The following is a 24309-nucleotide window of genomic DNA, read 5'->3' on the forward strand; positions in this document are numbered from 1 at the left end:
ACTTGCTTTGCAAGTAGGTTTGCGATGTAGGGCCTTTGAAGGTTTTATCCTCAAGCAAATACTATATTTTATGAATTTCATCTTCTACAAATTAGCATCAGGACTGCTCAAGATTCCCCCTGGGGATAGTGACATGCTTGCTTTCGACAGTTTCCTTGGTCAAGTGGCAAACTTGCTCTTGCTCTAGAATGAGGCCAGCGATAATAGCTTGTGTTTCCACCATGCCTGGCGGAGTTCGGAGCACTTTGCGTGTTTTCATGTAGCCGTCATGGCACCCTGGTGAGCTGGGGCAATCATACCGTCCTCATCTTACCAGACAAGCAGATGAGCTGTGTCATGTCCCAGCTCACACCGTGCCCCTAATGGGGTCCTTCTGGCCACACCCCGTCTCCTGGGCAGTGGAGGGCGTGCTCTCTGCGCATTGCTTGCATCAGGGTAGCTTTCAGGTTCCTCTAGGCCAGGAAGCCAGGGGCACGGAATTTGAAGTGAATGGTCTGGCTACGTCAGGCCCTTTGGAGCCAGTATAGAAAACACACTTCTGGGTTCCTGAGATACTACTTTTGTGGCCCGCGAGATGTGCGTGGGAGTAAGGCATCTCATGCTAGGTTCCAAGGGCGACGTGCTGGGGCTTCCTGTGCGTGAGCGCGAAGGGACTGACACTGCGTGCCCCCCGGGCCATGTTCCAGGCCATGACCTGTCCAAACGAGGTGGTGTCCTATGAGATCGTCCTCTCCATAACCAGACTCATCAAGAAGTACCGGAGGGAGCTCCAGGCCGTGACATGGGACATCCTGCTGAACATTGTTGAACGCCTGCTTCAGCAGCTCCAGGTGAGGTGGGCACAGGGAGAACCGAGACGGCCGACCTGTTGGCCAGAGGGCCCCTTCCTGGGGGGCGTGGACCATGGGGGCAGCTCCCCGCCCCTCCAGGGCCCTGCCTCAGAGCTTGCTGGGCCGTGTTCTCTGATGGTTCTTGGGTGGCAACTCGCCGTCCACTGAAGACAGCTGTTTTTCCCAAATCCCCTCTATCGGTTGGAGCAGGACTATGTAATAGGTGAGCAAGGGGGGTGGGGGGCAGTGTCGATCAAGATCGACAGAGTAACACACCAGGTGGCCTCCATGGCCTGCAAGTGGACCCTGAAGACAGTTCCCAAAGTGTCTCGAATGCTGCCCGCAGTTGGTGGAACTTTGGAGGAGGCCGTTGACTGTGGCAGGAAGGAGGACGTGCTGGTGCAGGGGCTGCAGATGAGATGAGGTCACATATAGCATGGGCTAGGGGCTGGGCCTCCTGGGGCACTGGGGCGGGCTCTAGGCGGGCGGCCAGGCCCATGGGAGGAAGGACCAGAACTCAGCAGGGCCTGGGTTCTTGTCCCTCAGGGGTGGCTGCTGGGCCAGACCATTGTCACAACCAGCTGGTCAGGCAGTGCTTCATCTTGGAGTGATGGTCTGGGAGGCCACACCCCTGGGGCCTCCAGAACATGCGAGAGCCTGAGGGAGGCGTGAACACACTGGTAGTGGAGGCCCGCCTTGTGGGCACAGCCAGGACCCTTTGGGCCCCACTGTTCCCCAATGGGCAGGAATAGCACTCGTGCCCCCTGCCCAGTGGGAGGACCTGAGGGGGTGTCTGGATTCAGCTCATTTGAGCTGAAGACTCTGATGCCGAGTCCTTGAAGGGAGCTGAGATCCCTCCTGTGTAACCGTGCCTTCATGTTGCAGAGCCTAGACAGCCCAGAACTCAGAGCCATCGTCCATGACCTGCTGACCACGGTGGAAGAGCTGTGTGATCAAAATGAGTTCCACGGCTCACAGGAGAGATACTTTGAGCTCGTTGAGAGATGTGCAGACCAGAGGCCTGTAAGACCATCTCTCTCTCCAACACAGTGGGGCCTTTGGTGCTCGGACAAGAGGGTGGTTTAGGTCAGGCTTCTGGGGGAGGGGAGGGGCTGCTCAGCTCCCGGAGGTCTGGCTGTGTGGGTCTGGAGGCAAGTTTTCCGTGAGTTTGAAGTAAAAACCCTGGCAGGCTTCTGCTCCCCTGGGATTTGTGCTCCAGCAGGGAAGTCTGCCGGGCCGTCAGGAGGCTGAATGAGTGTGGGTCTGTGAGAGCACATCACAGCCTAAGCATCCATTTCCTCTCACCTGCACGGAGGGAGGGGCCAGTTGTCTTCATGCTCAGCATATCTGCTCCCCGAAAGGCAGGCAGTCCTGGTGCCAGAAGGGCTCGGCCTGATGCAAGGCTTTTATGTGGGTTTTATTTTTTATTTCTTTATTTTGGCTGCATTGGATCTTCGTTGCTGCGCACGGGCTTTCTCTAGTTGCGGCGAGTGGGCGCTGCTCTTCGTCGTGGCGCGCGGGCTTCTCACTGCGGTGGCTTCTCTTGTTGCAGAGCATGGGCTCTAGGCGTGTGGGCTTCAGTAGTTGCAGCAAGTGGGCTCAGTAGTTGTGGTGTGCAGGCTCTAGAGCGCAGGCTCAGTAGTTGTGGCACACGGGTTTAGTTGCTCCACGGCGTGTGGGATCTTCCTGGACCAGGGCTCGAACCCATGTCCCCTGCATTGGCAGGCGGATTCTTAACCACTGTGCCACCAGGGAAGTCTGTTATGTGCGTTTTAAATGAATCTTCACTGCTGCCAGCAGGGCCTTTATCGTGTGGGCTCCCTACCTGGGCCTCGGAGTGGCTGGTCTCTTGGGCCAGCAGCATGGGGCTGTATTTATCAAAAAACCTCTGGAAGGGCAGAGCGGCTCGTTCACTCCAGGTCTTTCTTCTTTTGGCAGGAATCCTCCCTCTTAAACTTAATAACCTACAGGGCTCAGTCAATCCATCCAGCAAAGGATGGCTGGATTCACAACCTGCAGTTACTGATGGAGAGATTTTTCAGGTAGGCAGCCTCTGGAGGCCCGCCTGACCCTGTGTCTGCACTGCAGGCAGGACACTGAGAGTTAGCACTTTCCTCTCCGATTCTTGAAAGTGACAGTTCTCACTGAGCAGGAGAGGGTTTGTCTTCCAGAGGACAGAGTCCTCTGAGGCCTCTGTGCTTACTCCCTCCTGTGGAGTGGTCATCTAGAAAGAGGCCATCTCTGAGGGCCGGGTTCTCTGCCTCTTTACCCCATTCTTGGTCTGGATGTTGCCGAGCTGGGCCCCACGCGGGGAGGATCCGGAGTCAGTCTCACCTGACATGGAGGCGGGTGGGTCTGGGGGCTGGGTCCCCAGGGAAGCCATTGGAGGTTGGGCTGCTCGGGCTGGCGGAGGGTGAGGCCGGTGGCTGGTGCACCCGCCCGGCCCCAGCAGGTGTGCCCCTGCCCCCAGGAACGAATTGCGCAGCGCTGTGCGTATCAAGGTGCTGGACGTCCTGTCCTTCGTGCTGCTCATCAACAGGCAGTTCTATGAGGTGTGTATCCATGCGGGCGCGGGAGCCCTGGGGCAGCAGGTGCGAGGGCGGCCTCCACAAGCCATGCAGGGCGATGCTCGCCCGAGAGGCAGCGTGTGGCCCTTTCTGGGCACCGCACGCCTCCTGGGGTCGGCCTGGGACCTGGGATCTGCCAGCGCCTCTCTGTGGCAAGCTTTGTTTCCTCGTTCATCCCTCCCTCCCCCCGTCCCTTGGTGCCTTCTGCCAGGCCTGTGGCTGAGCAGACAGGAGGGCATAGTCCCTGCCCTCAGGAAAACAGTCTTGCGTGGGGACATTTTCTTTTCATTTTTGTAATCACACTCATCCTCCGGGCTCTGGGCTGATCACCAGATGCCAGGGTGGTGCCAGCCCCTACCAACCTCTCTACCGCATTTCTTCCCCTCCAGTCCATCCTTCACTAGGTTTGCAGCCAGGGCCTGTCCTTCTTTCAGAAACGGCAGTGGCCCCTGCCCACTGGGCTCTCTTCTCCGGGAGATGCGCTCGGGCTCTGCATCTCCCCTCGCTTCCCAGCACCTTCCTCACTGCTGCCTCGCTGGAATGCCTGGTGTCCCTAGGACCTGCCCACCCCTCCTACCCTCTCAGCCTTCCCTTTCCCTGCATCTCTGTCCCTTGGAATTCACTCTTTTTCAGAGTCCAGCTCAGTGCTGCCTCTTTTAGGAAGCCCTCTGGGTTCTTGAGTCCCTCGTGTTGGAGTCGCTCTCGTCCTGCTCTCTGCTCCTGTAGCGCTTTGTACCTGCTTCCGTGAAAGCGCTCGTCCTGCTACCCCATTATAGTGGGCTCTGTGATGTCGGGGACGAGGTCTCTCTATCCCCAGGACACACACGCAGAGAGCCCTCCACATGAGATCCTTCTTAATTGTGATGTTGAATGACAGAAAGGGAGCGGGGACATTCACTGCTGCATCACGTCTGAGGCTGAGCCCGTGGGCCATGCCCCGGCTGGGCCAACGTGTAGTCGTCATCATTCTCCTGAGCCGAGGGGACACACAGAGTGCCCTGAAAGGGGCCTGGGCCTCTCAGGCACTCGCACACCCCGCCGCGGTTGTCCCAAGTCTTTAACGACGTGTTAGGTGAGTTTTGGCCGTGGCCAGTGGCTCACCTGGCTTCTCTTGTGCTTGGTGCAGGAGGAGCTGATCAACTCAGTGGTCATCTCACAGCTCTCCCACGTCCCGGAGGATAAAGACCACCAAGTCCGAAAGCTGGCCACCCAGTTGCTGGTAGATCTGGCTGAAGGCTGCCACACCCACCACTTTAATAGCCTGCTGGACATCATTGAGAAAGTGAGAGCCGCTCGGGCCTAGGGCTTGGGGCACCTGGGCTGCCACTGGGAGCCCTCTCTGTGGCAGAGCCCAGCGGACAGCAATGTTCTTTGGACCCGCTGTCTCCGTTCTCTGCAGGGAGACTGCCTGGGTCTCTCCGAGATGGGGTTCCCTCCTAGCAGAGATGCGGCGGTGTTGGGAGGTCTGGCCGGGCCTGCTGCTGCTTGGCGCTGTCCTGCTGCCGTGCTGCCCAGGGGTCCTGGGACATGGCTCTGTGGCTCTGGGGGAGACTGGCTGGGGGTGGGGTTTGGACACATTGTCCTTCTGCACAGGCAGCATCCTTTTAATTTCAAAATGCATTGCAGTTTCTGAACCATGCCTTGGATGAGGGGAGTGCATCTTTCCTCTTGAGAAATAAAGGAGAAAGTATTTTTTGGTAGAAAATATCAGATCTGATGGTTGCTGCCTCAGGGAGCCCAGAGCTGGGAATTTAAATAGAGATCTTCTCTCTGTAGGTGATTGCCCGCTCCCTCTCTCCACCCGCTGAGCTGGAGGAAAGGGATGTGGTGGTGTACTCGGCCTCCTTGGAGGATGTGAAGACTGCAGTCCTGGGACTCCTGGTCATCCTTCAGGTGGGCCTCTGCATCTCATTGGAGTGCTGCTCTTTAGGGACACATCCCCGAGGAGACCTGGGCACTCCCTGGGGTCGCAGAGGGCAGTCCGGGTGTGATCCCAACTCCTCGTTACAGTGAGCGGACCAGGTCAGAGCCCTGACCAGGTCAGGGAAGGGTGGACAAGGCCCAGCCAGAGCCAGTCTGCGGGAAACACTCCCGAGCCAGTGCCAGAACCACCCCCTCAGGTCTCCCCACAGCCACTGAGGTGGGAAGGGCTGGTGTCCATTCTGGCCCCACAGTTATTTGGTCTTTTTTTAATAGCTTTTTTGAGGTGTAACTTACATACCATACAATTCATCCATTTAGAGTATATGATTCAGTGGTTTTTGTTGTATTCATGGAGTCGTGCAGCCATCATTAGGGACATTTACCCCAAAGCAGCTCCATACCCATTAGCGGTCACTCCTTATTCTCCCCTCAGCACCTCCAGCCCTTGGCAATCACTAATTCACTTTCAGTCTCTGTGAATTTGCTTATTTTGGGCATTTCATAGACATGGAATCACACAATATGTGACCTCATGTGTCTGGCATCTTTCATTGAGCGTAATGTCTTCAAGGTTCATCCATGTTGTAGCGTGTGTCGGTACTTCATTTCTTTATATGGCTCAGTAATAGTTTATTGTACGGATAGACCATATTTTGCTTATCTATTCATCAGTTGATGGACACTTGGGTCACTTCCACTTTTTGGCTGTTGTGAATCATGCTACAGTGAACCCTCACACAAGTTTCTATGTGGACACGTGTTTCATTTCTCTAGGGGATCCACCTAGGAGTGGAATTGCTGAGTCAGCTGGTAACTCTGCTTAATCGTTTGAGGAACAGCCAGGCTGTTTTCCACAGGGCCTGCTCCATTTTACATTCCCAGCATCAGTGGATGAGGCTTCCATTCTCTCCACATCCTCACTCACACTCCTTATTCTCTTTTTTTTTTGTTTATCACCATCCTAATGGGTATGAAATGAAATCTCATTGTGGTTTTGATTCGCATTTTCCTAATGACGTTGAGCATCTTTCCATGTGCTGATGGGTCGTTTGTGTATCTTCTTTGGAGAAATATCTGTTCAGATCCTTTGCCCATTTTTAAACTGGGTTATTTGTCTTTCTCGAGTTGTAAGCGTTCTTTCCATACCCTGGATACAAGTCCTTCATTAGTTAGACAATTTGCGCACGTTCTCTGTTCCCAGTCATTCTCGCCACGTCGTGCTCGCTCTCCTGCATGGTGGCTGTCCTCACATGCTCCCGGGCACCGCCTGGCTCCTGAGGCTTGCTGGAACTGTGGACTTGTCCCTTTATGTGCCCAGCAGGGCAGCGATCAGGCTCTTCCACTGGCTTGCAAAGCATTGTGGTGTTATCTATACTTAAGGTCACCTGCCAGTATCAGTATTGTGAAAAATGTAATATTTGAATCAATTGGTTCATAAACTACTTTGTAAAATGTTGATGGCAGAACAGTTTCTGTCGTGTTTATACATGATGGACTTTTATTATCTGGTGTGGAAGTTTAAAGTTTGATAAAAAGTGGACGGCACCTCCTTGGTGTCTTGTCCATAGCAGCCCCATGCTCCCTATGCCCTGACTTGAGGGCTTGTGGGGAGCCCTGTGGCCCGGATAAACCCAGAAGCCTATACGGAGAATGAAGAAGAGATGGTCTATTGCCCTCACTTGGAAATCGAGCCCTGGAGACCCGGGGCCGCAGAATCGAGCTGTTTCCTACTTGAGCAAAGTCCTGGGCCAGCCTGTTTTCATTTTTCTTTCTTTTTTTTTTTTTTTTAATAGTAATCTTTTATTTATTTATTTATTTATTTATTTTATTTTTGGCTGTGTCGGGTCTTCGTTTCTGTGCGAGGGCTTTCTCCAGTTGCGGCAAGCAGGGGCCACTCTTCATCGCGGTGCGTGGGCCTCTCACTATCGCGGCCTCTTTTGTTGCAGAGCACAGGCTCCAGACGCTCAGGCTCAGTAGTTGTGCCTCACGGGCCTAGTTGCTCCGCGGCATGTGGGATCTTCCCAGACCAGGGCTCAAACCTGTGTCCCCTGCATCAGCAGGCAGATTTTCAACCACTGCGCCACCAGGGAAGCCCCCATTTTTCTTTTTTTGTAATTAAAAAGTAATATATACGTCCAGTTAAAACACGCGAACGGCATAAACGTAGCAAAAAGTTCGGTTCCCTCCTTTCTTCCCACCAAAATGGGCAGGCAGAGCAGTGGCTGCCTGAGTCCATGGGTGTCCTTCCTGAGATGCTTGTGCTTTGTCAAGCATGGTGTCCAACTCCCTCCCCTCTCCCTTGTGTGTGTTTTTTGGTTTTTGTGGAAGGCAGGGATAATGCTTTTATGTTGTTTTTTTTTAATTAATTTTTTTGGGCTGCATCAGCTCTTTGTTGCGGCGCGCAGGCTTCTCTCTAGTTGCGGCGCGTGGGCTTCTCTCTAGTTGTGACACGGGGGTTCCAGAGTGCGTGGGCTCTGCAGTTTGCGGCACACAGGCTCTCTGGTTGAGGCGCACGAGCTCAGTCGTTGTGGCACATGGGCTTAGCTGCCCCGCAGCATGTGGGATCTTAGTTTCCCGAGCAGGGATTGAACCCGCATCCTCTGCATTTACCACTGGACCACCAGGGAAGTCCCTATATTGTTTTTGAACCAAAGAGACACCACTCTGTTAATCATTTTTTTCTTTAAAAAGAATATCAATAAAAAAATAAGTAAAATGAAATTCAAAAATTCAAAATAAATAAATAAGTAAATAAAAAGAACATCAGTGATACTTTTTGTTTTTTGTTTTAATTAATTAATTTATTTTTAGCTGCATTGGGTCTTTGTTGCTGTGCGCAGGCTTTCTCTCTAGTTGCGGTGAGCGGGGGCCACTCTTCCCTGTGGCGCGCGGGCCTCTCCTTGCAGTGGCTTCTCTTGTTGCAGCGCACGTGCCCTAGGTGTGCGGGCTTCAGTAGCTGTGGCGTGAGGGCTCTAGAGCGCAGGCTCAGCAGTTGTGGCACACGGGCTTAGTTGCTCCGCGGCATGTGGGACCCTCCCAGACCAGGGCTCGAACCCGTGTCCCCTGCATTGGCAGGCGGATTCTTAACCACTGTGCCACCAGGGAAGCCCAGTGATACGTTTTTGAAGCAGTGCTCTCCTCCAAGGCTCAGGGTACCACAAAGGGGACCCTTGGCTGTAGCTGGGTCCCTTGGGTCCCTCCTGCCCCCAAAACCAGGTTGCTGGCAGCACCACGAACTCTCACACCTGGCCTCCCCTAGCCTCGCTTGTCAGGGAGGTGCTCTTGACCTTGCAGAGGTGGGGGAGACGGACTCACTGTGGGGTTAATAACAGCTCCAGCAGCTAGGGGAATAACCCCCTTTATAACCCCTCACGAAGCACACCTCCCGCCTTGCTCTGCCCCTGGTTTCTCCCACTTTGCCTCGTGGCGTCGAGAAGGTGCTCTGTTGGTGCACGTGGATCCTGTCATGTGTTGCTGTGTTGTGCGCCATTGGGCAGGTTTCTCTGATTCATTAACTGATTCCCTGTTGATAACACAGATACGTGGCTGTTTCTGGTTTTTTGCCCTCACCAAGGGTGGGCACATGAGGGCGTACCCGTGGGGTGAAGCCCCGAAGCGGAGTTGGTGGCTTGAAGTGTTTGTACATTTTAAAGAATGGTGGGTGCGGCCGGTTACCTCCAAAGTGATTGCTTGGCCTCTCCCCCCGGGCATCAAGGTGCTGACTCCCTGGCTGCAGTTTGGCCTCCTGCCCTTGCAGTGACCAGCACGCTCTCTCTGCAGACCAAGCTGTACGCCCTGCCTGCCAGCCACGCCACACGTGTGTACGAGAAGCTTGTCAGCCATATCCAGCTCCACTACAAGCACACCTACACCCTGCCCATTGCCAGCAGCATCCGGCTGCAGGTATGTTCCCTGGGGCACCCAGCAGCTGCATCCGGCCTGGCGAACGCAGTGGCTGCAGGCTGGAGAGGTGGCGGGGGGCCTGGGAGGGGTCTTCAGCAGACTGTTTCCTCCTTAGCACCAGCTGTGGCTGCGTCCTCCCCAGGACCTGCTGCTTTTTCCTTTGCCTGTGGTCTGCATGCCTCTCAGTCACATGGCGGCCTGAGATGGGGGCAGAGAAAGGGAATTGCTCTGGAGCCCCAGACCCCTGGTGCCGCAGAGTCTGTTAGTGACTGGCAGCGGGGGTGCAGGGCAGGGCATACTGGTTTGAGCTTCCACCATGGGAGCTGGCACCAGGATGAGCAGAGGGCGCTGGGATGGAAGCCCCGGTCCCTTTCAGAGCGTCCGCCCAATGGGGCAGCCCCCTGTCGTTTGGGGAGCCCAGTTAAATGACCCACCAATAGCTGGGGGAAGCGACAGTGTCCTGAGCAGAGCTCTGCTGTCTATACCGGGGCTGTGCGATGATGCCTGGGCAGGTGCAATATGTCCACTCCCCCTGTTGCCCCAGGTGTGAGAGGCTGCCGTGTTGCCCAGCTTTTGTGGGAATGTCACAGCCTCCATGGGCTCTGAGGGAGGAGGCTGTGAGTGCCCGCGCCTCTCCGCCAGCACCACCGTCTGCGGTGAAGTCAGGGCATTGTTGCTGTTAGCGCGGCAGCCTTTCCCGAGAGCTGCGCAGGTCTGCGTGGCCGGGTGGCGGCGTTCTCTCTGTTGGACCATGCCTCCCGCTCTCCGCAGGCTTTCGACTTCCTCCTGCAGCTGCGGGCCGACTCGCTGCACCGCCTGGGCCTGCCCAGCAAGGACGGGCTTGTGAGGTTCAGCCCCTACTGCGTCTGTGACTACATGTACGGTCCTGGGTCCTGGGGCGGGCGGGGGGTGGGGAGCTCGCTGCCCTCTGCCCTGGGGTGGTCCTGTGTCTGAGGGAAGGTCCCGGAGGCATCCTGAGCACAGCCTTGGGTTGGGGCTTGGGGCCTGCATCCGTCCTTAGCCTTGTGGAGCGGGAGCTCCAGCCTTAGTGCTTCTCCCACTTGCTTCCACAGGGAGCCGGAGAGGGGCTCTGAGAAGAAGGCTGGTGGCCCCCTGTCACCTCCCACTGGGCCCCCTGGCCTGGCACCTGCAGGCCCCGCCGTGCGGCTCGGCTCGCTGCCCTACTCCCTGCTCTTCCGTGTCCTGCTGCAGTGTTTGAAGCAGGTGAGACGGTCAGACCCTCTGGCTGCATTAGGTCAGACCAAGCAGTGATTGGTGCTGCCCGGGGGCCACAGTTCTTCTCCTGCATTGGCAACCTTGGGAGGTTCGCTGCCTGTTTCTAGGTTGGCTTCCTCGAGGCCTCACAACGTTTCCGTAGCCGTGTGTTGAGCGCCTGCTGTGTGTGGTGCATCACCGGAAGCTGGGTGGGGAGCCGAGGAGATGTTCCTGCCTCCGGGAGGTGGTTTTGGTACAAGTGTGAGGTGTATTGACAAATAACTGGATTGTAGGATGGGGTGTGCCTTGGGAGGAGGCACCAACAGGCTGTGCGGGACCGAAGCGGGGGGTTGCCGTCACATCTGGTTGGGGGCATGGGGAGGGGCAGGTGAGGGCAGTCTTGAAAGGGGGGGAAGATTCCAGCGGCAGGAGTGAGCAAAGCCTGGAAGTAGGGGAGGTAAGTTAGTTCCCTGTGGTGGGAGGTGGAGGAGCTTGGGCCTGTTCCCCAATGGGGCAACAAGGGAGGAGGGTTGGTCAGCAGTGCGCCGCAGGCGGGGCTGGGCAGCCCGGAATAGGCTGGGGGGCGCTCCCGGGGGCCACGGGTGGGGAAGCAGAGCTGGATGGAGAGGCGGTAGCAGGTTCCCCAGGGGTACCGGGGTTTGGCATTAAAGGGGTTTGTCGGAGATTTCCTGTGAGAGTCTCAAGGTCTCCGTGTCACAGGTGGGATCTGGGGAAAGGCTTTTAGGACTCCTGGCCATTGGTGTAGTTTATGGGCAGTGGTCGCCCCAGTGGAGATTGGGAGGGCTCACCAGGGAAGGTCCGTGCAGGCCACAACCCTGTCCTCGATGCTGTGGCTCTGGGTCAACTTTGGTCCTGTGGCAGGTATCTGGGCTCATGGATCGTTGAGGAATACTTGCTTCTCTTTAAGCTAGTACAGTAGCTTCTTTCCAGATCCATCTTCATTGTGCTCTGGGCGGGCATCGTCAGAGCCCCTTGGGTCCAGTGCCCTTGGTAGGCCATCCTCGGATCACCGTTGGGCAGGTGGGGAAGATGGAGCTGGCGTGCAGAAGTTCCAGGTCCTGCTGAGAGGAGAGGGGCGGTGCTGCGCTGGGCCTCCTGCCCTGCCTGGTGTTTGGAGGCAGCGGCCGCTGTCCAGGGCTGACTTTCTCTGAGCGGCATCTGCTCCCCGAGCTGCAGGGACTGAGGGCCCAGGCTTGTGTGGAGAGCAGGAGAACAGGTCTGAGGCCTTGCTGCTGCCCAGACCAAGCTTCCAACCCTGAGACCCCGTCTTCCCTGTTCCTGCAGGAGACTGACTGGAAGGTGCTGAAGCTGGTGCTCAGCAAGCTGCCCGAGTCGCTGCGCTACAAGGTCCTCATCTTCACCTCCCCGTGTAGTGTTGACCAGCTATCTGCCGCCCTCTGCTCCATGGTGCGCCTTCTGCTTTGGACCTTTCCTGCGTCGTGCACGGCGGGTCCGCGGCCTGTGTGGTGGGTGGGGCCACAGCATAGTTCCTCAGCTCTGAAAGACCGAGGCCTGGGAGGCAAACTTGTTTCCCTCAGAGGCTCGGACCCCGGCTGGAGTGCAGATGGTGCCTCTGGGAGCCTGTCCTCCCATCCCAACTCTCGGGCAGAGGATTGGGGGCCTCAGTGAAAGGCTCGAGTTTGCAGAACTGAGCAGGGTCTTAACTCCTTCCCCCCTCCTCCTCCCCAGGGTCTGTCTCCCTGGCGGATCAGTGGGCAGCCTCCCACTTCTCTGAGAAGGCAGACTGCTGGCTAGAACAGGAAGTAGGAAGGTCCTTGGGCTTTGACCCCTTCTCCCGCTGGGCCTACATTCTCAGGGGCCACCCGTGCCCCCTGGCCACCCAGCTTGACCCAGCTGCTGGGCAGGGCTTCACATCTGGTCCTTGGCTGTTAGCTTTCAGGTCCCAAGACCCTCGAGCGGCTCCGAAGCACCCCAGAAGGGTTCTCCAGAACCGACCTGCATCTCGCTGTGGTTCCCGTGCTGACAGCATTAATTTCTTACCATAACTATTTGGACAAAACCAGACAGGTACCAGATGGGAGAGGGATGGTTGAGCTTTGAAAGCCTGGTCCCCAGGATGCTTGCTTCAGCCAAAGGGGCCCAGCGTTTTCCTCCTAACGGGTGGCTATTGGGCCAGGGCGAGGGCAGCTGGCTCTGCTTCCCTATGTGGCCAGTGCACCCCTGCCAGCTGGCCCAGCCTGGAACCGTGGACGTTTGAACTCGCTGGTGCTCCTGAGTTCTCTCAGGGAGGAGTGGGCTTAATGAAGTGCTTGAATATCCCCCCTCCACACATACGCAGTGCCATTTTCTTTCTAAGAGCATTGCCTGGCTTGTCCTTGCTACAGCTTTAGGATAGGTGCTGAGCCGCTTGGTGGCGCTGAGCCTGTTTTGAGAGGCAGAGCAGCCGGGCAGAGGGCCCCCCCTCCGCCTACCTCCAACTCTGTCATCAGGTGCAAAAAGCACACGCAGTAATGCCTGTTTTCTTAATTCTGCACTGCTGGGTGGGAGGTCTGCAATGAGCCATCACCTTTACTTTCTCTTTAAATTCCTGATACTTTTCTTTGTCACTCTGCCCTCATCAATCAGGGAACAGAAGTCTTAGGGAGGTCAGGTAGCCCACTCAAGGTCACAGCAAGGCGAGAGGCCTAAACTCAGACTCAGTCCTGTTTGGGCGGTGAGCCCATGCTCTTGATCAAAGTGCTGTTGGAAACTCACACTCGACTTGCTATCCCCCACCTCACTGCCCACCCCGACCCCTGGGGTGAGTGTGAGCTCCAGCTCTTCCTGTGTGGCCTGGCCTGGTTCTCACTGGCTGTGCTCCAAAGGGGTAGCTGGCCACACTGGGCTGAAGGTTCCCCGAGAACCCTCAAGGCCCAAAGTGTTTCCAAGGGGTGGGGCTGGCTGCAGGAAATCAGAATCATCCACGGGGCCTTAAGCTACCAGGTGGTTTGCCCCGAGGCTGTGGCCTGAGATGGCGCTTGTCTCCTGCTGGGCACAGCTGAGCCATCTTCATGGGGGACTCTGCCCAGGGTTGGTGTGGGCCCGGCGGCCTTGCTGTGTTAGGCAGATCCTCCCCTTGCCAAAAGGCCAATCAGTTGGGGATTCCAGAACCAAGGGGGTGATGACCCCAGCGTGTCCTGGCTCCAGGGTGGGCTGGGGACCTGGGACCCCGCCTGTGTGGGTGTGTGGGGAGGTGTCAGGAAGACCTTGACCGGAGCAGCCCTGCTGTCCCCTTGGCTCAGGTGGGGTCAGCTGCTGGTGGCTCTGCTGCTTAAGCGCCTGAGACATGGGATAAGGCACTTGGCCTTTCTGGGTCTTGGTCTTCTCCTCTATAGAACATTCTGGAGTGGTGGAGGGGAGACCAGGCCCTGGCTCACCAGAACGGCTCTCTGTGGGCAGGGGCGGGGCACAGAGGGCCAGCCTGTGGTGGGCCTGGTCTGAGGCATCCGTGTTGTCCCACAGCGGGAGATGGTGTACTGCCTGGAGCAAGGCCTCATCTACCGCTGCGCCAGCCAGTGCGTGGTGGCCCTGGCCATCTGCAGCGTGGAGATGCCTGACATCATCATCAAGGCGCTGCCTGTCCTGGTTGTGAAGCTCACGCACATCTCAGCCACGGCCAGCATGGCCATTCCACTCCTCGAGTTCCTGTCGAGTAAGCATCTGTGGCTTTGCACGTGTGTATCTGGGTGTGTGTGAGTGAGGTGGACCTTGAGTTTGGGGCTGCGCCTTGCCTGAAATAACTCGTGCTGCCTTCTCAGACCTCACCTTGGCTGCCTGTAGGCATGCTGTGCTCCGTGGGCCACCCTTTGCTGCCTCAGGGCCTTTGTACCTTCTTCCCCTGTGCTTTGAATGCGTTCCTTCTTGGCCTTTGAGTGGCTGGCTTCTTTCCTCCCCTCAGTGTCAGTTTAAATGGCACAGAAGCCTCCTGTTGCCTGACCTTGGTCCCTGTACTCGGCCTGGCTCTTAGAGCCTCCTCTCTGTCCCCCCTCAACACACACTACAACTTGGAGGGGCTCTGCTCACCCCTCAGGTTGTGACGTCCAGGAGCTCGGGGTGCCCCGCTCGCCCCTTCCTTCCCAGTACCTCATGCATGTCTGGCCCTCAGCAGGCCCTCAGGCTTGTGGACAACAGGAGCAGGGCAGGGCTTTGCTTCTGTAAAGGGCCACGTGTGATATGCCTTGGCTGCCTGTTCTTTTTGCTTACAACTTTTTGAAAAGGTAGAAACCATTCTTAGCTCACAGGTCATAAAGTGAGGCCACTGGCTGGATTGAGCCTGGGGACCATAGTTTGCCAGCCCTTGGAGTAGAGGGCCGAGGCCCAGGGGCAGGGGAAGGTCCTGTTTGGGTGGGTTGTGACCTTCACTGCTTTGCTGCCCTCTTGGGTCGGAGTAGCTGCACTGGCTTTTTAGACATATAGCACAGGACTCTGGCAAACCTCGCCCTGCTGTGGCCGTGGGCCCGTCTTTGCCAGGCCCGTCTGGGCTCCCTCACTGGCTGTCTCCTGGTGTTGCAGCTCTGGCCAGGCTGCCTCACCTCTACAGGAACTTCGCAGCAGAGCAGTACGCCAGTGTGTTTGCCATCTCCCTGCCGTATACCAACCCCTCCAAGTAAGTGCTGCCTTGTATCCCTGTGAGACCCTGCCCCTCCTGGTTGTGGCCCAGGCCAGCTGGAGGCCTCTGCTTGCTGGAGGCCAGGCCTCTCGGAGTAGAAAGCCACACAGGCTCCCTGTGGCCATAGCACCTCTGATCTGCACCCCTAGCTCCTGGCTCATTTCCCTCGGGTGCCACGCTGGACCTCCAGCACTTCTCTTTTCTTCTTGTCGCAGGTTCAATCAGTACATTGTGTGCCTGGCCCATCACGTCATAGCCATGTGGTTCATTAGGTGCCGCCTGCCCTTCCGGAAAGATTTTGTTCCTTATATCACTAAGGTAAGCCAGCGGAGGCCGTGTCCCTTGTTAGGGCCGGGACCTGCTTTGCCGTTGGCTCACCATGGCTGGATCAGGGTGACGGGCAGGGGAGAGAGAGGTGGGGTGCCACTGGGACACAATTCTGCCGCCCTTGTCCTGGGCCTGTAGCTCATCCCAGGCTCACGGTGTACCTGGGCTGGCAGGTGTGGGGGGAAGAAGCCTGTGGGTGCCTGGAGGGCCAGTGCCTTCTGGCCTGCGGCTCAGGTCTGCTCCACTCTGCCAGGGTCTGCGCTCCAACGTTCTCCTGTCTTTTGATGACACCCCCGAAAAGGACAGCTTTAGAGCACGGAGCACCAGTCTCAACGAGAGGCCCAAGAGGTGCGGGGCCTGCGTGGGCGGGCCTGGTGTCAGTGGGGCAGGGCAGGCCCGCAAGCTGTGGCCTGTGGTCGGCATGGTGCGTATGGGCTGGGGCTTGAGGGCGTGCCCTGCTCAGACCGTGCTGGGCTCCAAGGTGCCCTGGGGTTGTGAAGCAGGGCGGGGCCTGAGAAGGCTGCGAATGCCCCACACATGGCTGGAGAGGCCAGCGCTGCTCCTCAGCAAGCCGGTTGCTGTGGCCTGCGGTGTTGTGGAGCCTGTGTGCTGGGTCGTGGCCAATCCTGCCTGGGTGACGGGCGAGTACAGATACGCTGAGTTGGAGATTGAGGTGCTAGTTCTAGGGCATCAGGTTTTGGGACTGACTCCGCTGAACAAGCCCAGGGTTGCATCAGGGCAGCTGACTCCTGAGAAGCCAAACACCTGGCCTGGATGGGAGGATCCAGGGTCCACAGATGCCCAGCCTCGGGCCAGGGTGGCCTGTCCCCCCGAGCTCTCGCCCAGCCCATTGCTAATGGGGGACACGCTCTTCTTCATCACAGCCGCTTTCGCCAAATCTGAGAAGAGCCGTGCTAGGCCTTGTGTTGTCGTTTGCGTTTCATTTGAACGACTGCCCCCCTTCCTGTCCCCCACCTTCCCATCCAAGCTTTTTTGGCTCTCCCTAGGTGGGAATACGGCATTTTCCAGAATGACCACGTCAGTGTGACCTAAGTCAGAAGCTGTTCTCTCAAGGTCCTGGTGGCTGGGGGCCGGGGCCTTGAGCTAAGAACTGACCTCTTTTTGAGCTGTGACCTTCAGGGCCTCAGCACCTGGTCCCAAGCGGGTGGGCGGGACGCCTGGTCAGCACAGCCTGGAATCTGCCGTGCGGTGCGATCCACACACGTTTAGTTTGCACTAATGTTCTTTGTTTTGGTATCATGCGTGAAACCTTACTTTTTCTGTCATGTTTACAAGATGTATTTTCATGCATTTTTGTTTTCTGTTTCTTCCCCCTGCTAACTGGCCTCTGGCATGGTTTTTTGTTCATCTCACCCGCGGGCTCTCCATCCTGACCCTGTGGCCTGTGACCTTTCCTCCTCATCCCTCCAATGGCTTGTTTTCCCCTCCCGGGAGCTGGGCTCTCTGGGGCTTGGGCCTTCCTTCCTCACCTGGTAGTTTGAGGATAGCCAGACCCCCCAAACAAGGCTTGAATAACTCTCCACCCGTGAAAGAATTCAAGGAGAGCTCTGCAGCCGATGCCTTCCGGTGCCGCAGCATCAGTGTGTCTGAACATGTGGTCCGCAGGTAGTGGGCTTTGTTGGGTGGGGGGCTCAGACCCTGGAGCTTGGCCCGTGAAGTGGCGCTGCCAGGCGGGAGCACCCGGGTGGCGGTGCATGGGGCTGCTTGCATGACCTCATCTCCTGCCCACGCCCTCCCTGGCCAGAGCTGGAGGAGAGCCCAAGTGACAGCCCTCGGGCCGCAGGGGCCCGTCCTGCCAAGCCCTGCCCTTGGGCCTGGGGAGCCTGGTGGAGCGGGGTGGAAAGGTTGCATTCTGTCACCAAGCCTCGTATGGGCGCGGGTTGGCTGCACAGCATCCTCAGAGGCTGGCCTGGGAGCCTAAAGCAGGGTGACCACCGTGAGATAGAGGGTGTCCAGTGGCAGCACCCACAGGCCTGTCCCTGGAGGTCAGGGGCCTTTGCAAATGAAAGCAGCGCCCATGCAGGTCAGGTGGGGACACACTCTCCAGGGTTCGGCTTTTCTTTCATATCCTCTTTAGTGGACTTTCTTCTTGAGCTTTTTTTCTGGAAAAGGTCTGTTTTCTGTTGTAGCTGAGAGGGAATGCGGGCTTTTGTGTAGGGCAGTGGGCTGGGGGCCAGCCTGTGAGAGGCCGGGCAGGGGAGACCTGGCCTCTCCAGGGGTGCAGTCTCATTACTTCTCCCTGCTGTGTCCGGGTGCAGGTGTGGGCTCTGGGGGGGGGTTATTGCTTCGTGCCGACAGGCCAGGCTGCACTGTCTCCTCACCTGGAAGCTCCTTCAGGCCTCAGCGTCCCACAGCTCGGAGACCCACACTCTTGCTGACGCCTGGCTGGGGCTCCAGCGTCAGGCTGGCTTCTACCAAGTGGGGTTTGACCTGGGGGGGAGCTGGGGTTGGGGAGTGGTCAGTGAGGCTCCCCTTTCAGGTCTTTTCCAACAAATTCTTTATCATGAGCAAAACTCGGCATAGGGAGTATGAAATTTGTATCAGAGTGAAACCTGCACAAGCCCCTCCTCCTGGTCACTGGGGCAGGGCCGGGGCGGCCCAAGTGTGTGGGTGAAGAGCCTCACACGAAGCCCAGACCCTTCCTGTCCTCCATGGGAGGTGGCCCTGTGGGCAGAATGCAATCTTTGTCTGTGTGTCCTGTGGTCTCCGTGTCTCTGCATGACTACACTGTTCTGCCACAAAGCCATCACCTGACTCTTCTGCGCTTCGGTGAGGGGACAGCCTGTCTCTCCCCGTCTCCTAAGCCTGTGCTCCGATGAGCAGGCCTGGGTCTCTCCCATGAGCCCCTGTCTGCCCACCCCCTGGGATGATGTGTCCACTCGGTTTGCCAAGCTGTGGCTCGACTGGCCACACGCCCTGGCGGGTCTTTCTGAGTGCAGCCCTCTCAGCACCTGCATGCCTTGAGCTTTGGCCCTGGTGGTAGATGGCTCGGCCCCCACCTGGCACCCTGACTTCGCCGTGGCTCCTCCCTCCAGCAGGATCCAGACATCTCTCACGAGCGCCAGCTTGGGGTCTGCAGATGAGAACTCAATGGCCCAGGCTGACGACAACTTGAAAAATCTCCACCTGGAGCTCACAGAGACGTGTCTGGACATGATGGCCAGATACGTGTTCTCCAACTTCACGGCGGTCCCCAAGAGGTGCGAGCCGGGCTCCAGGACTGGGGCAGGGCCAGAGGGCAGGGCCTAGCTTATCTTCTGTGACTGCACTGGGTCAAAGGGGCAGCAGGAGTGGCACACGGGGCTCCTTCCTGCGGGCGAGATATTGACCGACACTCTTGTGCTTTCAGGTCCCCTGTGGGAGAGTTCCTCCTGGCGGGTGGCAGGACCAAAACCTGGCTGGTTGGGAACAAGCTTGTCACCGTGACAACGAGCGTGGGGACTGGGACCCGGTCTCTGCTGGGCCTGGACTCAGGAGAGCTGCAGGGCGGCCCAGAGTTGAGGTGACCACTTTTCTGCCCCTGCCTGCCTGGCCTTGATGGCGGCTGGCCTGAGCCCAGGCCTGCATGAGAGACAGTGTCATGCTGGCCTGGAGCCCATGGAATACCTTGGTCACGCTCTGCGGGGACCCTTCTGTCCTCAGCTCTGACCCCAGTGTGCACGTGAGACAGACAAAGGAGGCACCAGCCAAGCTGGAGTCCCAGGCCGGGCAACAGGTGTGCCGTGGAGCCCGGGACCGGGTCCGCTCCATGTCTGGTGAGCCTTTGCCCACCCTGCCTCCCTCCTGGGTGCCTCTGCGAGTCCCTGTGCTCAGGAAGGCCCTGGGAGCTGAGGATCAAGGTGGCTGCCTTTAGGCCTGCTCCAGTTTCTGAATAACTAGAGTGCTGCCTGTGAGCCCTCGTCACGGGGTTGGGGCGGGGGGGACATGACCTTCTGTGCAGCTGTGGCACAAGGCCCCCTTGCCGCTGGGGGCCTGTTCTTGTGGTCAGTGTTTCTTATGAGCCCTCAGCAGCTCTGGCCCTCAGCCCAGCTCACCCCTGGAGTTTTTTTACTCTGCTGTAGCTGAAATGAGCCATGGTCTGACTATGGGGCAGGTGATGGGGGCCCTTCCTGCTGCCCTGGGTCCGTCAAGGCTGACACTGACACTGGAAGAGGGCCATGCTTGGGGATGGCCGAGCTGCCTCTGGGCACTAGCTCAGGGCTTGGCCAGCCCAGACCCCAGGTGGAGCAGCCAGGCCTTGCCAGTGGCTTTTCCACTGGGCGGTGGTGGTCACCAGCCCTCCTGCTCTCCTTCTCCTCAGGGGGCCATGGCCTTCGAGTTGGTGCCTTGGATGCTCCAGCCTCCCACTTTCCTGGCAGCCCCGCTTCCCCGGGCTCACAGATTGCTCCACCCAGCAAGCCCGAGAAGGCCTCAGCCAGCACCCAGCTCCCGGCGCAGAAGGAGAAGACAAACCTGGCGGCTTACGTCCCCCTGCTGACCCAGGGCTGGGCGGAGATCTTGGTCCGGAGGCCCACAGGTACCCCGGGGGGTGGACCTGCGCGCAGCTGGCCTGGGCTGCTGTCAGCCCCTAGTGTGGGACAGTTACATAAAGGCTCTGGACACACAGGAGCCAGTGGCAGGCAGACTGGGCCACAGGAGCAATTCAGAGGTGACTTTTGAGCCGAGTCCCCAGAGAGGAACAGTGAGGGGAGGTCCCATGGCTAAGTGAGGAGAGGGTCTGTCCTGGTCTGCTCAGGCTGCCATAATGAAGCACCACAGACTGGACAGCTTAAACAATAGAATTTATTTCCTCCCAGCCCTAGAGCCTGGAAGTCCAAGGTTAGGGTGTCGGCAAGGCTTGTTTTTCCTATGGCCTCTCTCCTTGGCTTTTAGACGGCCGTCTCCTCACTGCATTCTCACGCGGTCGTCCGTCTGTGTCTTAATCTTGTTTTAAGGACACCAGTCAGAATGGATTAGGGTCCGTCCGTGCGGTCTTATTTTACCTTAATCACCGCTTTAAAGAGCCTGTTTCCAAAAGCAGTCGTTTTCTGAGGTCCCAGAGGTTAGGGCTCCAACACGTGAATTTGGGGGGACACAACTCAGCCCATGACAGGGGCATTTCAGCCAAGGCCCAGAGCCTGGGAGGCATCCCAGGTGCAGTGTGGGGCCAGTGGTGACCGAGTGGTGAGGAGAGGGATAGGGTGCTGGTACCATGGAGGCCTTGCGTGCCAGGATGTGGGGCCGTGGGGGTCGGGGCAGGGAGAGCCTCCTCGTGTGTGTTAGCCCAGTCCTCCCGGTTCCTGTGAGGGAATGGCCGTGGGGGAGGCAGGAAACCAGGTGGGCTGGGAGGAGGTGGACTGAGGTCTAGTGAGATGCTGGGATGTGAGGCTGCTCAGTGAGGAAGGTCAAGTCCAAGCGTGGTCCTCTGGGCCTGGAGGGGAGAGTGGACAGAGCCCAGAAGCCTCTCTGGGCCCCACCCAGAGCCCCCCTTTGGGGAGGAGTCTGCTGCGCTGAGTTGCCTTCGCTGCTCCCCCTCTGGCCCTGAGCCTGGCTGAGCCTGTCCTGAGTGTGGGAACTGCCCTGGGGCAGCAGGTGCTGTGAGCTAAGGGCCCCTCGTGCTTGTCACTGAGGCCAGTGACCACTGGTGGCTGCCCTGACCTCAGGGCCTGGGGCAGGAGGACTGGGGGTGGGAGCATCAGGGCAAGGCCAGGGGCGTGCCTTGCCTGGTCCCCCCACCGTTACTCCCTGGTGGAGCACGAGGCATGTTCCCTAAAGGCCAGTGTGGCTGGGGCTGCCCGGGGAGGGCCGGGAGGGGATGGCTGTTCGGACGTGCTGGGCCTGAGCCCTGAGCCCTGAGCCCTGTGGGGTGCTGGCTGCCCCGCTGCAGGGAACACCAGCTGGCTGATGAGCCTGGAGAACCCACTCAGCCCCTTCTCCTCGGACATCAACAACACGCCCCTGCAGGAGCTGTCCAATGCCCTAATGGCCGCTGAGCGCTTCAAGGAGCGTCGCGACACGGCCCTGTACAAGTCGCTGTCGGTGCCCGCGGCCGGCTCAGCCAAGCCCCCCCCACCCCCACGCTCTAACACAGGTGAGTGCTGGCCTCTCGCCCACCTGGTGTGCCCTGTCTGATGGCAGATGCGCCTGGGATGGGGTCCTGAGCCTTCTTGGTGCTGCCAGCCTCAGGCATTGGGAGAAGGCTGGCTGCTGGGGGACACCCATCTCCAGAGAGCGGGGCCTGCTCCTGCAGGGGCGACCTTCTTCTTCGGAGACGCGGTACCATGAATCGGTGGGCTCGAGGCCCTGCTCAGCTTGCCCTACTCATGGGGTGGACACGGGCAGGGCCAGGCGAGGCCTTGGTTCTGCACCCTCCTCGGGATGCCCGGTGCCAGGGGTTCCAGGAAGCCGCCGCACTTCTGCTTGGGTTTAGGTTTGGGTTTGGGTTTGGATGCGCCGAGCACACCTGAGCCTGCCTGCTCCTGCCTGCGCTCTCATGGCCCTGCCCAGCTGGGCCCGTGCTGTCCTTCAACCCCCGGCCTTCCCTGTGGCCAGATGACACTTAGGGGCCGAGGACCTCTACTCATGAGAAGGAGGGATGCACTCCTCGCCCCAGATGTCCGCTCCAGCAGCTTGGAGAGCTGGGACCCGTGTGTGCCACACCCACCCCCGCAGCCGATCGCTGGCCCTCCCCTCTCTCTCTCCAGGCTCCGGGTCTGTGCAGGACTAGTGGTGCCTGTCCTCTCTGCTCGACCTGTGCGTAGTCTCTCCTTCTGCTGACTGGCCGCTCACGGTTTCCCTTGCAGTGGCCTCTTTCTCCTCCCTGTACCAGTCCAGTTGCCAAGGAAAGCTGCACAGGAGCATTTCCTGGGCAGGTATTCGTGCGTCTCTTTAAGGAAAGCGGTGTTTGCTGCAGAGCACCACTCTGCCCTCTAGATGCTGACTCATCATCCCTCATCCACTCACCCCTCCATGATGGCACCTCAGCCTCTCGTCGCCCTCTGGGTGTAGGGCCCTGACTCGCATGAGGACGTCGGTGCCGAATGTGTTTGCTTTGCCAGCGGGAACCCCTGCTGTCTCGCGCTTTCATGGCTGAGCTCTGTTCCTGAGCCAGACAGGCCCTCCCAGCCCCTTCTTCAGGCCTGAGGAGGTGACCTTGGGCAACTGAACCCCAGAGGCCGACAGAGGATAGCTTTTGGGGTGCGAGCCTGGCTCGGGGGCTCAGCCGAGCTGCCCCTGCCCCGGCCTCTGGTGGTCTGACTGGCTTTGTGAACCCACAAATTGGGACGTGTCTGCCTTTCATAGTGGGCTGGCCAAGGGCCTTGCAGACCGGCTTCTGGCCCGTGGCTCCCAGGCCCCGGCAGGGAGGGTGTGGCCTGCTCGGGGCTCCAGCTGCCCAGGCCCTGCTGCATGGGCAGGAGCCAGCTAGGAGCGTGTAGTGGCAGAGGGGCTCTCATGGGCGGCTAATGGACTGCGCGTGTGCGGGGCTGCGTGCGGGCGGCGCTAACTCGGTTGCTTCTTCTCACCCCCCTCTCCCTGGCTCTGGCACAGGAAACGCGGCTTGGGGGCGTCATGCTCTCTCCTAAGTGCGCCGGGCTCGGAGTTGGCCTGGACTCGGAAGGCTAGCCTCCACTCTCCAGAATGGCTCCCGAGCCTGTGTTCCCACACAGGGACTTTCCCGCTGCAGTCTTTCAACCAGGGCCAAGCAGGGAGGAGCTCTGGCTTCTCCCCAGTTCCTGAGGGCTGGTGTAGGCATGCCCTCCTCCTGAGCCGAGGCCCCATCTCAGGCGGGGGCAGGGGGGGGAGCGGCTTGCTCATGGGGGTCCGGCCTGCGCTTGCCCACCTGCCTTGCTGAAGGAGCAGAGGCGGCTTCTGTGGACACTGGGGTGGGTAGGTGGGGACTAGAGGAGCCAGATGTCCTCTCATCCTGACCCCTGGGAGCCCACGTAGGAGACACCTTGTGTCAGGGCTCACACCCAGGGCGCTCAGAGTGCCCTCCTCCAGCTGGTTCGATGGGAAGGGTTGGCCCTGCTGGGGGGCCGCTGTGCCCTCTCGTGGGGGGAAAGCTGGTACCCCTGAGGCCACGTGAGCTCCTGGCGGCCGGGCCGGCACCCAGCAGCACCGTGTGTGTCTTTCCAGACTCTGCGGTAGTTCTGGAGGAGGGAAGTCCAGGCGAGGCTAGTTTGCCAGTGGATCCCCCCGAACTGGAAGACTTTGAGGCAACCCTAGGCACAGACGGGAGCTATCGGCACACTGAAGCTTTCAGCAGGGTGAGTGCAGCCGGGGACCAGAGCCGGCCTGAGGGTCCCTGTCGGTGCTTGCCATCTGGACCTCCATTGCCAGGCGGGCCTCTAGACCTCAAGCCCAGCTACTGAGAGGGAGAGGGAGGGTCGGGTGGGAGGCGGGGGCTGAGGCGGGGGTGGGGGCAGGTGCGGGACCTCCACCTTAAGCTTTGTGGCACATCACTGATTTGCTCTGAACTCTAGAAAATTTTTCCACTGTCCCCCCCACCCCATCCCCTTGCCTTTTCTTATCTAAAAAAAACGGCTAGATGTTCTACCAAGTCCTTGCTGTAAGACAGTGTGGGGTTTTCCAGTGGTCTACCCAGGAATATAGCTTCTCATTGCTGGTATCCTTTAGTCTGTGGGGCTGTTGTCTCCTCTGCTGAGTGTGGGGCACAGGGAGGTGCTTTCGGGGGATGGGGGGACCATCAGTTCGGTGCTGGGCAGCTCCATGGCCCTGGGCTGGAGGATGGGTGGGGCCTTGTTGCCTCCAGGTGGGCTCAGTGGTGCCTCTTTTTTTTTTTTTTTTTAGTATATTGAATTTTCATTGTCTTTTTTTTTTTAATTTTTGGCTGTGTTGGGTCTTCGTTGCTGTGCATGGGCTTTTCTCTAGTTGCGGCGAGGGGGGGCTACTC

The 24309-nt window shown here is 58.6% G+C and overlaps 1 protein-coding gene across 5 annotated transcripts in view; it reads left to right on the forward strand.

Moving 5' to 3' along the window:
* Positions 1-24309, forward strand: part of TSC2 (TSC complex subunit 2) — a 38163-nt gene that overhangs the window by 8809 nt on the left and 5045 nt on the right. For 2 of the 5 annotated variants that reach the window (XM_068525123.1, XM_068525127.1), the window contains exons 11-32: positions 687-830; positions 1716-1853; positions 2769-2872; positions 3301-3382; positions 4524-4679; positions 5174-5290; positions 9101-9223; positions 9995-10101; positions 10297-10447; positions 11744-11866; positions 12353-12487; positions 13922-14111; positions 14972-15065; positions 15284-15386; positions 15649-15743; positions 16893-17021; positions 18452-18616; positions 18766-18918; positions 19059-19171; positions 19717-19932; positions 21283-21486; positions 23532-23662. In XM_068525123.1, coding sequence (XP_068381224.1) covers positions 687-830; positions 1716-1853; positions 2769-2872; positions 3301-3382; positions 4524-4679; positions 5174-5290; positions 9101-9223; positions 9995-10101; positions 10297-10447; positions 11744-11866; positions 12353-12487; positions 13922-14111; positions 14972-15065; positions 15284-15386; positions 15649-15743; positions 16893-17021; positions 18452-18616; positions 18766-18918; positions 19059-19171; positions 19717-19932; positions 21283-21486; positions 23532-23662 — 2973 coding nt within the window. The remainder of the gene's footprint in view (positions 1-686; positions 831-1715; positions 1854-2768; positions 2873-3300; positions 3383-4523; positions 4680-5173; positions 5291-9100; positions 9224-9994; positions 10102-10296; positions 10448-11743; positions 11867-12352; positions 12488-13921; positions 14112-14971; positions 15066-15283; positions 15387-15648; positions 15744-16892; positions 17022-18451; positions 18617-18765; positions 18919-19058; positions 19172-19716; positions 19933-21282; positions 21487-23531; positions 23663-24309) is intronic. The other 3 variants (XM_068525124.1, XM_068525125.1, XM_068525126.1) reach the window with 3 other exon arrangements.

Source organism: Eschrichtius robustus, chromosome 16, assembly GCF_028021215.1.
Source record: "Eschrichtius robustus isolate mEscRob2 chromosome 16, mEscRob2.pri, whole genome shotgun sequence".
Taxonomy (NCBI): Eukaryota; Metazoa; Chordata; class Mammalia; order Artiodactyla; family Eschrichtiidae; genus Eschrichtius; species Eschrichtius robustus.